At 36.7% G+C, this 18,425-nt stretch overlaps 1 protein-coding gene across 2 annotated transcripts; it reads right to left on the reverse strand.

The window, feature by feature from the left end:
* Window positions 1-4,443: 4,443 nt before the first annotated feature.
* Window positions 4,444-16,864, reverse strand: dhodh (dihydroorotate dehydrogenase). 2 transcript variants are annotated; one of them, XM_055216350.2, is made up of 9 exons: window positions 16,750-16,864; window positions 15,781-15,993; window positions 15,376-15,575; window positions 10,895-10,977; window positions 10,456-10,640; window positions 7,908-8,021; window positions 7,683-7,836; window positions 7,377-7,536; window positions 4,444-4,664 (listed from the first exon to the last, which is right to left on the reverse strand). In XM_055216350.2, exons 1-9 carry the CDS (start codon window positions 16,765-16,767, stop codon window positions 4,559-4,561), a joined length of 1,233 nt encoding a protein of 410 aa, XP_055072325.2. In that variant the 5' UTR covers window positions 16,768-16,864; the 3' UTR covers window positions 4,444-4,558. The 2 variants fall into 2 exon arrangements, with proteins under 2 accessions (XP_055072325.2, XP_055072318.2); XM_055216343.2 differs by having other exon boundaries at window positions 10,456-10,643.
* Window positions 16,865-18,425: the final 1,561 nt, after the last annotated feature.

An 18,425-nucleotide genomic window follows, 5' to 3' on the forward strand; every position in this document is an offset into this window, starting at 1 on the left:
TGGTTTTGCACATACGAGTAGAACCTAAGATAAAAGATGGTGTAGCATTTGTGGCTATCTGTGCTATCTGAGGCAGTTCACGCTCAAGTTTCACATAAATGTACAAAAAATTTTACCTCATTATTAATTCGACAATTGTTGGATATGTGGTGATAATAGAACAAAAATATTCAAACGATGTAGCCTTATTCCTGAGAGTGAGAGCTTTCATTTGATATAAGACTTGCCCATGTTTGTCATATTTGAAAAACATGAAATATGTAAATATTATATATCTCAAAGTGATGCATATCTGCAGAAAGTAGAGATTCTAAGCTTTCAAACAGTATCCCATATGTGGTACTGGGGTCCTTGACAGACCATTAAAAATTAAAGGAATATTTTATATTCATATATATAGTCATAATAAGTAATTTTGGACCCGGGTCCACATGGTTTATGTAGCCTCTAGTGAAATTCACGTTCAAAACAAAACAAAAAATTTTAATTAAATGTTTGGGCGCCAGACAAGACTTGTCGATTCATATGAGCTAGGAATAGCCCCGGCCCGGATAGCAATAAACCATCCGTTACACAGATAATACAACAACAAAAAACACAATTGTACTCCAGCAATGCAGTTTGGTGCTTGTGGTTTATTTCAGGTAAGTCAAATGAAAAGGATGAAAAGTTTAAATGTCAATGTTGTATAGCAATACAGGCGGGGTATGGACTGCGTCATCTTGATGGTTCATTTTCCATAAGATTTTACAGAGTGCACATACAATAAGAAAAAGATAAATATTTATAAATAATCGGCATATACATTCATACATAAATCAAGTGACAAATCCTCTAATAACCAATTATCTTTAACATGAAAACAGACAAAAATGGCACATACATTTTCAATCGTGAGCAGGGGCGTCATGCACCAATTTTTTTAAGGGGGCACAGTGTCAACAGCTCACAGAAATTTGTGCATACACAGACATCAAACGAAATATTATAGAGCTTTCAGTCTTTTCCATGGCACTTACATTTCTAACAAACTTTAATGCAAAAACCTCCAAAATAAAAGTGATGACTAACTTTAATATCAAATACTATTCAATCGGAATAATGACACATTTGCATCATATTTACATCTGAAACGGCAAGTCTTAATGGCTTGTTTAATTGTGTCATTAATGCATTTTGCACAACAACTGCATTATCATATAAAATTAATGTAATTTTAAATCCATAAAGTATATAAACAACGAAAATGACATAAGCTATAGCCACGTGATTGATTTTAATGTTCAATAATGATTTTAAAAATATGTTTAGATAAAATTATTAGAGGAACGGATTTTTGCATTAAATTTTACCTCATGTAAGCATGTGAGATTCCGCGCCCGCGTGAACTCTACTACTTTGGCGTTGTGCCAAGAAGATGAATCTCTACTAATATAACGTTGAGACTGTCACATTTAAAACCATACATTTTCTACACAGAGGAGGTTAACTGCACATTACCGTACTGGGGTTTGGAAATGTTGTGAGCGTTTCTAACACGTTTTAATTCCTCAGATAGCCAAATGCAGCAGCAAGCCAGCAACAGCAGAGAGCTCGTGAGCGCGCCTAGACGCTGATGACGTCTGCGACTGCGGTGACTGCAGCACCAGCTGCCGCCAGAATAAAAGTAATGTAACATGATCAAAACACTATCAAAACGGCGAAAATCTCCGAAAAGTGACAAGGACGCAGCACAGAATGTATAATAGTGTGCATATTAAATAGATTAAAAGTCAAATAACAGATTCATGGACGCTTATTTGATTTTGAGGTTGGATGCAAAATCCATTGGCTCAAAAAAACCAAGGGGGCACATGCCCCCTTAGTTTGAATGGGCATGACGCCTCTGATTGTGAGTGATGTTTGAATCTTATGAGTAGTGCTGCACAATTAATCGCATCGCAATCACGATGTCAGCCTGTGCGATTATATGACAGCAAAATGTTGCAATTATATTAAATAAATAAATGTGTAGACTTGTTAACACAAACTTTCTGATAACAGTTTGATGATTTTCCTTGCTGTTTATAAAAAAAAAAAAAAGGCAGTGCACGTGTGGCATGCAAGTGTGTGGCGTGCGTCGTCACTTGTGTGTGCGCAGTGCGGAAATACCAGAGCGAAAATGGATGCAGAGGAGATTGACAGTGATATGGTAGCTAAAAAAAACTCTACGTCTGTTGTAAGGCGGTATTTTGGATTTAGGATTACTGACACTGAGCAGTTGCTACATCACGTGGCAATTCGAAAACATTTCTAGTTTTACAAATACACATTTTAGCATTATCACTAAACTGTTTGTGGATTTTCCTTAAAACCCATCAAGTTGACTCAAGATACCATGTATTATAATCGCAACCGCACATCGCAATATTAGCATCAATAATCGCAATGGGAAAAATTACCCAAATCGTGCAGCCCTAGTTATGAGTGTGCGTGTGGCAATGTATGAATAAGTGTGGATACGATGAAAAAGCATACGGGTACTAACCGAAGTTTACGGAAGTGGAGGTGCACGGAGTGAGGTGTAGCAGCCTCTCTGTGCTCATAACAGATGGGGAAAACAATACAATTGTCCGTAGCTTATCACAAGTTATCGACTGGGAATGATGCTCACACGATCCAAAGCTAAAGCTCTACGGTGCACTCGTCAATAAACTCAAAAGCCATCATCCAAACAACATCTGTCCTCTCACGGCAGGCCAACACTCTCACCAGGTAAACAAAACAATGACGCAGTACTTCTGGATGCGACGCAGTCCCTTTTATCTCCTTCCGGTTCTTTCAGGTTAGCTCCACCTATTACTCCTTCCTTTCATACGATCGATTCACGGAAACAAACATGAATAATAATAATAATAATAATAGTAAATATAGCTGCAAGCAACGATATGGGGCCAAGCACCTTCAGCGCAATGAGCACCCAAAGCACAGCAAGCACCATACAGCGCATCAAACACGCAAGGCTCAGCTTCTATAAGAACTGTTATAGTACATAACCTCTAGGTGGCGCTGTACTCTGACTTCCCAGGTACGTTTAGGGCATCATGCCAAAGCTCCCTACCGATTTCTCCAATAGTTCAAAAGATATAACAATTTATATCAAATTTCAAAATGGCGGACAGGTGGTTTGGTCAAACCCGGCATAATACACATCGACAGATGCGGCATGAGCCAAGGAATCCATAGACACCAAGAAATTAAAAACAACAAGCAATAAGCATGATGAGAGCAATCATGGGTACTAAGTAGAATTTTCATAAATCAAACGGATCAGCAGTTATAACCATTTGAACATTGAATTTTTTTATCTGCTGGTAGCGCTATAGAGTTAGTGCTAGAGACCCCATTTTTAGCCACATGACTATTTAGGACCACCACTACAACTGTGCCAAATTTCATCATTCTACTACTTACGGTTCATAGGGCTGCCATAGACTCCCATTGGGGAAGAAGAAGAAGAAGAGGAAGAATAATAATACTGACAATTACAATAGGTGCCCCTAATAATAATGTAAACATATAGTGGCAGAAAGTTTCTGCACTGCCACACAATCAGTATATCATTATTACAATGCTTTGTTCTCTGGATATTTAAGAAAAATGGTAAAAGATTTGGATGGGATTTTCTATATGCAGAAAGGAACCCCCATGACGCTGTATCTTTGATATAGCATAATGTTTTTTATTTCTTTTTAAGGAATCTGTAACCAGATCTTCATCTCATTGCCAGGTATTCATTATTCTCATTTGATTATATTTGTTTCTTCGTGTTTTAATTAGATTGTAAATTGGCTTTGAATTATGACCTTCCTACCTGGCTAATAAATTGTTACGTTTGCATTCATTCTAATTTGCTCTGTTTTGTTGATTCTTCTTAGTTACTATAAAGTATAACGATATCTTTTGTTACCATAAATCTACGACCGGGGTATAAAGTCATGCTAATTGTCTATACCGCCAACTAAGATGTCCAGCAACTACACTACTATAGGCAGGTTATAAGGAGATACGCCTGGACCTCTGGTTATTACCCCTACTTTGATTAAGTTGTTGTACAGTATATAATTCGCTATACCAAATTAGAAGGCACTAGTTTATGCCTCTGATCATCTTATGGGTTTTTATCAAGTTGTATATAGATGGTTACAGTGGCCGGTGTTGCCAGACCTCTGGTGTGGTCGAGCTTTATGTTTCAGAATGCACACATTCTGGGCTGATATGACACTCGTATGAACAAGTTCAATGTAAACATGAATAAATAGAATGATCAAACGTTCTTCCAAATTCTACAATTACATCAATTTGATTCAGAATTACTTACGACACGTTTCATATCTTTTGTAGTCAGATATTAAGTTGGGTAATGTTAAAACGTCATTGGAAAAGACAGAACGTGCAATGATGTTTGGTTTCTGCTGTTGGGCCAAACGGATGGATATTTTTATTTTTCCCCTTACAATTCCAATCCCACCTGTGTCACTTGAGAAATGTCCTGGAGTAAATGCTGACAGTTCTGAGGTCAGTCACTATGTGTCTCTTTCTCTTGGGCTGGTGTATGTGTTGTCGTCTCAATGGGTCTGTGATCTGCACCTACTGCTTCTGATACACAAGCAAAACCCTGTTCCCTATTAAAAAAAAACAGACAAAGGTTTTTGTTATTTAGCAGCAAGTACTTAACCAGTTTTATTTACAGTTTTACCTTTTGCAAAGGAAACATTCTTGTTTATTGGTCAACATTTCTTTGCTATTCCCACAACAGTGCCCATTAAGTAAATCAGATAAAATACTATTTTTACATAGCCTAACATACTGAGATAAACATATAAAGCTTTCAGCCTCCTTAAAGGGGATGTCTAAGGCTATTGCATGCATTCTGACTTTTTCCACAATTAAAGAGCTAAACATCTCAGCTAAACATGGTAAAAAAAATAGTTGGACGTGTAAAAGTATTTCTGTGCCGAAAACACCCTATTCAGGGTTTCTGTTAAAGTCGCAATGACATTCATATTCATTTTCGAGTTAAATGTGAACTTCATTATTATTTTTTTTTAATTAATGTGCCCTCATAATTTTTTATAAAAAATGCAAATCTCGCTTTACTACCAGTAATATGGTATGGCAGGTGGGCGGGGCCTTGGAAAAGGTCGCAGCAATTAGCAAACAGCAACATGACCCAACTTCAAACAATCCAATCAGATCTCTAATCGACTAATTCAAGCCAAGCCCTACCTTTTTTCCATTTCAGAAGCCGTTTCACTCGGATATACGTCACCATGGGGAAAATAAGACAATCTCTACTTTCGTTTCATGGCGACTTTAAAAGTCAGTCTTTAGCTCGGCTGTTTTCGGAAAGAAGCCGTACAGCTGTATGTGTGTTTTATAAATCTGATCAAACTCACGACTTTTGGGGTATATAAAGGATGTAATAGGAACTCAAGATGAACATGAGATCGGCAGAAACTGTGTGTGTTATGGCAGCGGGAGTCACGTGATGACAGTAAAACAGCATGGTGATTGACAGGACAATGACGAAAAAAAAGAACCCTGTTTAATAAAGGTTTCTTTTCTTCCTTAAATATAAGTGAGTTTGTATTTGTTTAATTGCTGTTGGGTTTTCATTAAAATAGTAATGAACCACAAAGTAAGCATCGGTTTTAAAGTAAGGGGGAAATCCAGAAATGTTTATTTCTATAGCAGGGCATGCATATCATCTGGCTTATTTATTTTGGTAATAACAAATAATGTTAATACTCATCAAAATCTAAAGTTGAAGATTAAAATCTGATTATGAATCCGAGCCAAAATTTCCTCACCAGCACACCCCTAAAGATTACAACTGAATACTTTTTTATTTAATGCTTTAAAGGTGACATAGAATGATTAAACGGGGTATTTATCCTTGTTCTGTGATGTGACATGTAGACAAAAATGTTTTTGTTTGGGTCTGTAATGCCTTAGAAGCTTCCTAAAAACCTCTCTCAAATAGCTCCATTAGGGTGGGGGAATTTTAAACAAGTGGTTTTGCACCTATTCAGCTCCCCCTACTGGCTTAACTTGCAATCTCATTACTGATTGGCTGACTTTGCAGCCACTCAAAAAATTTAGCCAATTATTTTAAAGTGGATGGGCAGTTAGATGCCTGTGATGTCATAAGCATCAGTTTTTCAGATTGGGCCGTTTTCTTGCTGACATTTCTAAAAGAGGAATTTCTGTGAGACTGAGATGTTTAGCATCTCTAGCACTTTTTGTATGTTCGTGAATGTGGGTAGACTACCATTATTCAACAAAGACAAGGTAAAAATGGTTTTTCATTTTCTGTCCCCTTTAAATATACTTAAAATAATATTAGTAAAGCTCAATGTGTGGCTTTTGCACTTTTAAAAAGCACACTTCTACACATATTAACGTTTTATTTAGCTATAATAACAAGTACAAAATCGAATTGAGTAGATATTTAGGTTTTATCCGATTAGTCAATTTATAAAAAAAAGGGGGGGACAATCGGCTGATTAATAAATTTTGCAGTCCTACATCTAACATTTGAGCATTAGTTTCTATACATCTAAAATAAATCAAGTAGAGTCAGGCATACACTGAGCAATTTAGCGTCTGAATTTGACCTGATTTCTGAGACATGCGACTTTTTTTAAAGGCAGGGTATCTGATTTAATCCAGATACATTTTTAGTTTTGCTGGTTAAAAGTCTCCTCACAACTGATGTTAAGTTGTCTAAATGTATTTGTGAATCTGTGAAAGGCATCAGACAAATCATTGAACTCGAACGCAATAATTGGACGCATGCAATTTTTGCTCCTCTTCTGTGAACGTGTTTTGCATGCCCTGTTCATCATACGCTATTAGCGCGTTCACGTGCGCTCACCTCCTGTATGTAAACAGAGGCAAAAAAACGTTTCTGTAAATGACAACCTGCACAGGAGTCACAAAACGAAAGACATCTTTCCGAATTAACATCGGTAACTTTACTGCGCGTTCATGTGTTTTGGAGGAGGCGTGGCATTGGATGGCGATTTGAATAGAGAGTGGGACCATGATTTCAGTGCTAGTAGGCTAAAGTTAGCATGTTTCAAAATCAGATACCCTGCCTTTAAGGCGGGCCGAATTTTAGCTTTACTGTTTGTCGCACAGCTTACAGTGGGATTAACCTGACACAGAATTTCTGACATGTCAGTGCTTTTTAGCTCAGGGATCTAACCATATAGTGTGAGCACACCTTTTGTGAGCTTGGGCTTTACATCGCATTCGATTTACGCGTACAATGAAAGTTGGCGTTTAACCACGACTTTGCGTGTAGGCGTGCTTAAAAAAACTGTGCTCACTTCAGAAGATCATCCAGTTCTCTTTTGATCTTGACGACAACAGGTGGACCCTGGTAAACCAGAGACGTGTAGAGCTGAACTAAAGACGCTCCAGCACGGATCTTATCCAGAGCATCCTGCCCGCTGGCCACCCCACCAACTCCAACGATGGGTATCTTTCCTACAGATTCACACAAACACAAGCTTTTCCTTATTAAACACATTCACTGTGTACAAGTTAATACATTTTTTTAGTTCCAACTACACAAATATAAATGAAACATGGAGAGAACCGCAAAACATTTTTCTTTTAGTATGTAAGGGTACCTTTGGTCAAGCAGTACATGTCTCGCACCGCGCGCGTGGACATTTCTTTAACAGGTTGACCGCTGAGTCCTCCAATCTCATGTTTTTTGGGGTCTTTCAGAGTCTCGGGTCTGGAAACAGTTGTGTTTGAAACTATTAAACCATCCACACCAACCTAAAAGAAAATACAGGTCATAAGAACTGAACTTTACCACATTTTTTACATAAATGACATTTAAGGCAGACCTCCATGATGACTTCTGCAATGTCTTTTTTGTCCTGAGCAGTAAGATCAGGAGCGATTTTCAACAGGACCGGTGGGCGATTCTTACTTGGCAGAGAATCTCGCTCCTTCAGCACCTGAATAAACATTTTTACAAAAAAGACATTTTCAGCAAGAAATAGAAATAAAAGCCCTTAACACTTCATCTCATCTGATCAATCATACACATTTCACTCGCATAAGGGGACATTTACGGCAACGTATATTTTCAACATTTTCCAATGAAAGCGCAGTGCTTTTCAAAAATGTCAGCAGCTGAGAGTTGAAAAAAGTTTGGGTGAAACACTCAGCTCGTTAATGTCAATTATCACTCAGCCGTCCAATCACAGTGGAGGAGGGGCGGGACAAATATCACAACAACCAACTGCTGCATCGATCAATGACTGATAAACAAAGCAGAAATATTATAGCAACCAAAGCAATAAGCTAAAAAAAGCTGGCAAGCGCCTACAGTCGACGTCTGCCTGGCATTTTCAGCCACATTTAAACGCTTTGTTTCACTTTGCAGCGGTTTCACTCACTTCAATAAAAACAATAACACAAATCTGTTTTATTGAGGTGATTTGTTGGTAGTGTAAGCATGGTCGAACAACAATAAAACTCTATAGTTAACAATAACCACTTTTGTAAAAATAAAATATGGTCCTTGGCAGGCTGAGCGATGTTGACCAAAATGTCTCTGTAATTTTAAGATGAATGATGATATACGATAAATATCTCTTTATTTACGTTATTGCTTATATTGGTTGATGCTGGAAAGGGGTTTTTGAGCCGTGACACTGACAAGGATAAATGATAATTTAAAAAATGACGGGGTAATACTAACTGTTGGACATATTTATATAGCGGTTAACCATTAAAGCGGTAATCGTTACATGATCTCAAATTACGATATACCGGCCAGCCCTAGCGCTTGGTAGATAGATGTTAAACTGTTTCCTCAAGAAGATTACATATGAAGCACACAGCACAAACAGCTGAAGTGATCAGGAAAATAATAATACAAATATCGATCTGTGGGTATATAAAACCTGATGTATAAAAGACGACATTCTTTAGATCAGTGTGACACAAACATTTATTTACACCCATATGTGAGCAATAAAAACAAAACAAAAAAGTATCAGCTTGTAAAGAATGTGAGTAGAGCTGCAAAACAATTAATCGCAACTAATCGCTTGCAGAATAAATGTTTACATCATACACTCACCTAAAGGATTATTAGGAACACCATACTAATACTGTGTTTGACTCCCTTTTGCCTTCAGCACTGCCTTAATTCTATGTGGCATTGATTCAACAAGGTGCTGAAAGCATTCTTTGGAAATGCTGATATTGATAGGATAGCATCTTGCAGTTGATAGAGACTCATCAGACCAGGCAACATTTTTCCAGTCTTCAACTGTCCAATTTTGGTGAGCTTGTGCAAATTGTAGCCTCTTTTTTCTATTTGTAGTGGAGATGAGTGGTACCCGGTGGGGTCTTCTGCTGTTGTAGCCCATCCGCCTCAAAGTTGTGCGTGTTGTGGCTTCACAAATGCTTTGCTGCATACCTCGGTTGTAACGAGTGGTTATTTCAGTCAAAGTTGCTCTTCTATCAGCTTGAATCAGTCGACCCATTGGTTTGAAGCCACGCTCAAAATTGCTTAAATCATCTTTCTTTCCCATTCTGACATTCAGTTTGGAGTTCAGGAGATTGTCTTGACAAGGACCACACCCCTAAATGCATTGAAGCAACTGCCATGTGATTGGTTGATTAGATAATTGCATTAATGAGAAATTGAACAGGTGTTCCTAATAATCCTTTAGGTGAGTGTATGTGTGTGTGTACAGTGTATAATAATTATGTAAAAATAAATACACACACATGCATATATAATTTAAGGAAAGAAATATGTATATATTAAGTATTTATAATTATATATAATTTTAATTATATAAATATAAAAATGTATATACACATATTTCTTAAATATATACTTCCATGTGTGTGTATTTATATATACATAATTATTATACACAGTACACACACATATATGATGTAAACAAAAACTTTTATTCTGCAAACGATTATTGCCGATTAATTGTTTTGCAGCCCTAAATGTGAGCATAATTTTGTTCATACATTTTGACATCCGGCATATGCTGGCTAGTGTACTGACTAAAAAAACTAAATGCAATAGGCAGTCAAACCAAGCCATTCTGAAGTTTGTGTAAACTTTCTTTTAACTTATTGGGGTGGTTTCCCGGACAGGGATTAGCTTAAACCAGGACTAGACTTTAGTTTAATTAGGAAATATAACTAGTCTTAACAAACATACCTTACTAAAAACATTACTTGTGTGCATTTTGAAACAAAACAAAGGGCACTGATGTATCTCAGTGCAAGCTGTTTTTGTTTGGACAAAACACCTAACACCTGTCCATGAAACCGCCCCATTATGTTGAGAATATAATTTGTAATGATTTGATAGTCACTGTACTTTCTTTTTGCACTAGAATCATGCACTACCTTGTCCAGAAGGTGGCGCAGTTCTTCTTTTCCCTGTAGGTCTCTAAGGCCCGGCGTGTTAGGGCTGCTCACATTAATCACCAGGTAGTCAGCGAGAGGGCCCAACGTCCGCACCCCCTCCACATAATCTGACACCGCCTGCGTAGAAATCTTATTCTTGCCGAGGTTGATGCCGAGAGGTTTACCTGCTGAGAGAAGACACGAGGGCTTTACAGAGCAGAGCTGCATGCATGGAAAATTGCTTAGACGTATTCAAATAAGTAGGAAAAATCCCTGCGCATATTTGATGATAGTTCACAGTCGAGTGCTGAATGACACATCTAGTAGGTTCTGTGTTTTTCCAAGGCATAGAAAATGTGTAAAAAACTTTTGGAAAAATAACAATAACCCAGAACATTTTCACAAATAACACAGTGAAAATGAAACATGTTTTGTTTACCTGCCGTCAGCGCTGACTGTGTGAGCTGTCTGGCCTTCAGCCTCTTGTATACTTCAGGAAAGCCACAACTATTGAATCCATATCTGCCAGACACACAAGAAACAAAAAATAACAGTGCAAATAAATGAATATTAAACTAATAATCATCAGTAAGGGCACTAAAACATCAGATTAACCTAACCTTATTTATTAAGACCCTTTTTGTGTGCTCAAGGGCGTAATAAGAGTCTATATTATTGACATTATCTGCCCTTAATCATTTAAAGGCCTGTAAAAGTTATGGGCATCTGTATCTACAGTAGATGTAACATTTACAGATCTGGACAACGGCAAAAGCCGAAAACTAAATACATTATTTAAATGATAACAAAAATTGTGCATATTGAAAGATGCATATCACGATGTTCACATAACTAAATGATTATTATATTTCATAATGTTATGAATAGTCAAAGTTTTAAGATTGACTGGCCAGACAGTGAGACTGATGCTTTCATTTCACAAAAGACAAAAATGTGAAGAACGTGTTAGTTACATTCTTAAATATATTTTTTACATAATTTTACAAATCGAAAGCATTATTGTATCAAACACCACGCCGACCAGCAAGATACCGAATATCGCAGATGCGTCAATACCGTGCAGCCCTACAATGTACTGTATACACAGTGAGTTAAGAAGACAGAAGCGAAAGCTCAACCTTAAACTTTCAAATGACAAGCAGGATTTGGCATTCAAAACTTTAAGCATGCACAACTACTCATTTCCTCCATCCGAAGGGACTCAACCCTTTACTGAATGCCTGTGAAAAATCATTATAGACAACTTTTCTGATGACAATGATGCTCAACTGATGTTATGAATGTTACATTAGCATATTCATCAGACCACACACATTCACATATTCATAAACAACTACATAAAAATAGAAAACATATGTAAAACATGCATTACATATTCACATAAGTAGAAAAAAGCATGATAAAACCAAAACAGTATTTGGAGTGAGTTACACCGATCTATATGGCTACAATGATTATCTAGATCAGGGTTTTTAAGCTTTATGATGCCAAGTACCCTCGGATATGAAGGGACCACCTACCTACAATATATTTATAGATTTATAAATTTTTTATGTATAGGGAATATAATTGGCTACGCTTAGGAGTAATGATGGATATACAAACGTGCACTATACAAAATGTTGGGTTAAATATGGACAAACCCAAGCGTTGGGATATAAATATTCAATTCAATTTTATTTATATAGCGCTTTTCACAATTGTTAATTGTTTCAAAGCAGCTTTACATTAATAAATGTAAGAAAAAGCCTAGAAAACCGAGTGTCGTAATAATGTAACATATACAGTAAAGTATTAAGTTGCGCCAATGGTGGTAGACTCTCCAGGGGATGAAAAAAAATCTAGGAGAAAAACCCTCCTGGCTAGTCCGGGGGGAAAACTCCTAGGAGGAGAAAAACCCCTGAGAGATACATATACATTTATATATATAAATACTATCGGGGTATGTGAATGGGTAAGCAGATTAAACTGGTTCCGCCGGTGGTCGTTGGTGGCCCTATGGTGTGTTGTTTCACCCCAAATGCTTGGTTGGTTCAACTCATGGTTGGATAACAACAACCCAGCATAGGTTTATCCATAGGTTTTGTTTTGTTTATATCAATTCAACATTTATTTGTACTGCAGCAACTTAATAAATCTTGTTTCACGGCGGATTACTGCCTTACAAACTCCAGTTAGTGAGATAAAAGGGACTATAATAAAAAAAAAAAACATTATGAAGCAAAAATAAATGATTCTAGGAATAAATGTAGCAAGAAATAAGACAAATACCTAATAAATAAATTTTTATAATATTTATACATTTTTCTTTGTCTTTTTTTCTGAAATTTTCTTGGGACCCCGTAGAACCTCCTGTGGGTCACCGGACCGCAGTTGGAAAACCCCCGATCTAGATTATAACAAAGTACAACAGAGAGAATTGGTTTTGTTTTGTTATAGTGCGTCAGTAATGAACTAATGTTACACTAAGCTTTTTTCAGAAGGGCGGGGCTCTCTTGCACCTCATTTGCATACATTCCACGTTCAAAACAAACACTGGATGTATGACTGAAAATGCTTATTTAAAACCATGTATGCAAGCCTTTCTCTGTGTTGCCTCAAAGAGATAACTTGAGTTAGACAGGCAGATGACTAATCTGTGATAGTATAGCTGTACAAACAATGAACATATTAAATGACAAATGAAACATATGAAGAGCTTAAACACATGTGCGTCTGATACGTTTTCTTGTAAATGAGTATTTTTTATGAGTATTTTTTTTTATAGACTCTTAAAGGATTCTGCCAACAAAGCAGTATTTCTGAACGTCCTAAGGGTGGGATAAGGTGGATTTAAAGCAAATGCATTTGCGTGGCGAGAGATTAGGGCTGTGACGATACATTGCGTTCCCCATTAAAAAGACCTGAAATCGATTCTGAATCGCAAGGCTCCAATTCTGTGTATGCACAGCTTGTGCGTGTACTACGGCTCTTTGATAATTAGGAAGTCCTTATCAATCTAAAATCACTATAAGCTTCAGTCGTTTATAATGTGAATTTAAAAATGTAACACTCGTCAAACACAATAATTAAAAATATTTTTATTATCATGAAAATACCTGAAACAATCTGAAGAACAGCGATATAAATATCCCTGGAATAGCGTTTGTAATGCGAAGACTTCTGTGGCACAAATGGCGTTTCTACACGAGAGCGCCCTCTGGCTTTTGAATGTGGCGGCATTTCACTGTAATTCATTCAAATTCATTCATTGAGAAAAGGCGCATTTGCACGATTAATCGTCACAGCCCTACCAGAGATATCGTTATCTCATTTTTGACAGAGGTGGCATTTAGTGGCTTTTTCATCTGAGCTCCTCATATAGTCAAGAAACCAAAATAGGCTTATTAACTTTACAAGGGAGAAAAACTTTAAAAAAGATTGAACAAATAGCACTTGATGCAATCAAAGTCCACAGTATTCGGCCACACTTTTGTCACCAGCTACTTGTCACAAGCCAGATTAGGCAAATGCCAACATAAGACAGATTGCATGACTTGCCTTTATAAACTACTAAACAACGTACACAAGGCAAATACAAACCAAACTATATTAAAAACAGCTTTACTTGCGATAATGAGAATTGTGTGATGAATTATTGACTGCTAAAACCGCTGACATTCGAGAAGCATTCACAAACCAAACCCTCAAATAAATAAAGACAATATTTCTATGTTACTTATACTAGTTTAAATTTCAACATTTTGTTTTATCGAGTTTGAATTGGATTTTATCTTTTCAAAATATGTTACTATGTGACTTAAAGGTGCAGTGTGTAATTTTTAGAAGGATTTCTTAGAACGAGACCTTTTTATCTACATACAAAGAGGGTCCCCTTACATGGAAGTCGCCATTTTGTGCCGCCATTTTTCTACAGAAGCCCTTAGGACAATTTTTTTTACTAAGTTGTCTCCGACGATGACATGTTTGTCCGGTGGCAGCTACCTTAGCTTCTCTATGTGTTTCAAAAGTGAGGGGTGAGCAGTGGACTGAGCCGTTGGTTGCAATTCGCAACCTCACCACTAGATGCTGCTAAAATTTAAACACTGCACCTTTAAATACCTCAAGTTTGCACTCAAAGATATGGTCAATATCTCAAAGCTTTAAAGACAAAGGATACAGTGTTGTGACTTAGTAAATGTTTTGATTTGATCAAAGGTTTGTCAGACACTGAATAATGTGAAGTATAAGGTTACAGCCCTGTCTATAGCTGCATTTCCATTATCCTTTAAAAACTACAAACCGCAAAAACTTCAATATATCGAAAACGTTTTTATGCTCGCATGAGGTGGTTTTTCAGGCAATTCGGAAAAGTGTATTTCACAAAACTGCAATGGAAACAATTTATTCACATTTTCAGGTCACTTAATGCAAGCAAGTCACATAATTATTATTTGAAGGTGACGCAATATTTACTAAAAACATCCCAGAAAAACCTTAATACGTGTCTGCTCCCAAGTATAATAGGCTTTCCTTGCCAATAGTGTTTGGATAACACTCCTACATCTCTTTTGATTCAAAATAATGTACTTTTACCTGCAAGAAACACCTATACTGTCTGTTGCCGCTCCTAAGTATAAGAGGCTTTCCTTGGCATTAATGTTTGGATAATACACTTACATCTCCGTCAGTAAAAAATAATGGCTAGTGCTGTGGATGTTATAATAGTAAACCTACCAACATCAGTCAACATGATGTTTGGAATGATTTATCACAAGAGGAAAAACTATGTTTCAGTCGCAAATAACCGATTAATGGAACCCCCATCACTTTGCAATAGTCTTTTGTTGACATTAAGAAAATAAATAACGCTAAAGTTTTGCACAAATCTGCAATAGAAAAGCAGCTAGTAACACATACCGGTTAATGACCGCCTGGTCTGACACCAATCTAAACACACGTGGTTTCGGGTTTCCATCCTGTGGTTTTGGTGTGACTGTCCCGACCTCAACGAAACCAAATCCCACTTTATAGAGTCCATCCACTGCTTCACCGTGCTTGTCAAAACCTGCTGCTAACCCGACAGGGTTCTGGAACCTTTTACCAAACACGTTAACCTCCTGATGGAAATAAAAGTTAGAACAAATTTTTTCTGGATATAGTAATACATACATATACAAGTTTAAGATTGTTTTATGTCATGAATTTTCTTTGGGGGCAGTAAAGGGATGCATTTTACACAAGGGGGGCCGTATGTCAAAAGGTTTGAGGACCACTAACTTAAAACAATAATAAATGTGTATATCATATATACATATAACTAACCAGAGATGTTGGGTCCTTGTAGCGGTTACAGGGCACAAGACCAAGTCCGATGAACCGCACAGACAAGAAATGGGCTGTCTCTGCTCCCACAATCCTTTGCAGCACAGGCATCAGAACATTGGCATAGAAGCGCTCATCTCCGGATGCTGTGAGGTACCCGAGGAACAGAGCGCTGCCACATCCTATGATCTTTACAGCATCTTTTGCTTGTTTCTGCAAACGTAAAGAGACGAGACTAAAGACACCAAAGTACTCTTTATACAAGAATAATCACAAGCGCATACTATCAAAACTAAGTGTCATTCACATATAAACAATAACATTCCTTAACCATCACTAACCTAACTTTACTTTCTGAAGCAGTTCAAACAAGTGACCCAACAGAATAACTACAGCACGTGTAGTTCAAACCGACTATGAATGTTTTACTACCTGTGATGTGTCTATTATTAACATTTATCTATTTTTTAATAGAATATTCACATTTGAAAACTGTGTGCTTGTATTATCTTTAAACGAATATCACTTGGTTAGATGTCTCTGTGGTAACTTACTAAATGCTCAATGCCAAAAACATTGTAGTAGCATAGGCCCATAAAATCATTGTAAATGTTTTATTGCGTAGTCATCAATAATAGTTGTTGACGCATCTCATAATTTTATGCAGTTAATTATGAAAGTTACATTTGTGTCGCTGCGTCCCAAAACCGCATACTTCCATACTATATAGTAGGGGAAGTAGTGCTTTTTACATACTATATAGTATGGAAGTAAGCGGTTTGGGACGCAGCGTGTGTGTTGTCTTTGCACGTGGTTGAGCAGGGAAAAATCAATAACTGATTAAATATTCGCGAGGCACAAAAACAAAGTGTCAGTTATGACAGCGACAAACGCGTAATCTATTTGATCTAATGTTCCTTTATAATACAAAAACATTAACTTTATCGCAACAATACATCACTTTTTCACCTTCAGTCTCCCCGCCATGAATGTTTATGTTGCCGCGCTCCTCACTTCCGGTATGAAATCTCGCGAGAACAGCGACTCTGTGAGGCAAACTAAAACAAGTAAAAGATATCTTATTGTAATTAATTCTTAAAATAATAGCCTATGTGTAAAATATTATTGATATAAACCATGAATTGTCAAGACATTATTAATATCACAGCTATAATACAATTATATTATACTATATTTTAGAATAATTTAACTAATGTATCCTAAATATATCTCAAAATATAAAATAAATATATCTTTATATTATTTATTGGTATATGTATTATTTATTCGTTTGTTTTTCCAAAAGTTATATTAGGTTACAACTAATTTAATAAAATTTACTAATAATTAAGTACCAAAAGTAACATTTTTACTTCTGTAGCACCATGGTATTGTTTAAAAGTAATGTGTAAATACCAGCCCTTATAAAAATTTATCATGGTTTTATTGTGGTAAAAGTGTAGTAACCATGGTTTTTTGGTGTATTGATTACTATCAGCAAAACCATGGTTTTACTACACTAATATGGTTTATGGTTTTTGAAAACCATGGTTGTCAAAACCATGGTTATTTTGTGGTTACCGTGGTTTTACTACAATAGCCATGGTTTTTTGGTTTTAACTGTAGTAAAACCATGATTAATTTTCGTAAGGGAGTAGTCCATCATTATGGTTATTATTAGATACATGGTATTTATCAAATAAATTACCATAGTATTACCATCACTGTACCAAGTCACAGTATTTTCTAAATAAATAATAATGCAGCAAATGACAATGAATCCTTTTTTATCACAGTACAGAACCGCATGTCTTCAACCCAAAGACTTACTGAAGTTTTTTATATGAGTAATCTGTGATCATGGAAAACAGAGGCCTCTGGAATGAAGTGTCTTGGCTTAAAGTCAGACTTTGCATGTATTTGAGTGTCTCCCGCCATTTCCCTAATGAAGTTAGTTCACATTCACTGTTTTCACAAAGTGAGATTTCACATTTGCGTACAGAAGCTCCCTGTTTTCCAGTCCTCAAAAACTTTCCTGAAGTGGAGGCTGTTAGCCACTGTCAGCCATGGCTCCCTCAAAAAAGGTGCCTGTTTATTGTTGGATTTCACTCGTTTTTCTCTCACTGGCAACTTCTTTCGATGGAACGGAGGAAAGTGAACACCAGCTATATAATCACGACAGCATCTTCGACAGCATCTATGATGGACTTGCCTATGACTTTGTCCAGGAGCCTATGTCATGGGCTGAAGCCCAAAAGAGCTGCGAGAAACGAGGAGGAAATCTTCTGAGACGCCTGAATGATGGGGTTCAGAACTTTTTACAGAGCATGTCTGAAGGATCTGGGATGTATTGGATCGGTGAGGACTTGAAAAGACAAGATCCCATCAGTGGTGAGTAAGATTCACAAATTCATATCTCTAGACTCACTACAAAAATCTAGCTACATCCAAAACAGAGTAAAAAGATCACACTATACAGCAGTACCAGAAAAATAAATTAAGCATGCTTTAGTTTGTAAACACTTCACATCTCATAATCTGTATGGACATCCATGAAAAGAGAAAAATGAAGGGCTCGGTATTGTTGTGAAAGAAAAAAAATTCTACAGGAAACTTTTTGACTGTGATTTAAACAAACATTGATT

Source organism: Misgurnus anguillicaudatus, chromosome 21 (assembly GCF_027580225.2).
Source record: "Misgurnus anguillicaudatus chromosome 21, ASM2758022v2, whole genome shotgun sequence".
NCBI lineage: Eukaryota > Metazoa > Chordata > Actinopteri > Cypriniformes > Cobitidae > Misgurnus > Misgurnus anguillicaudatus.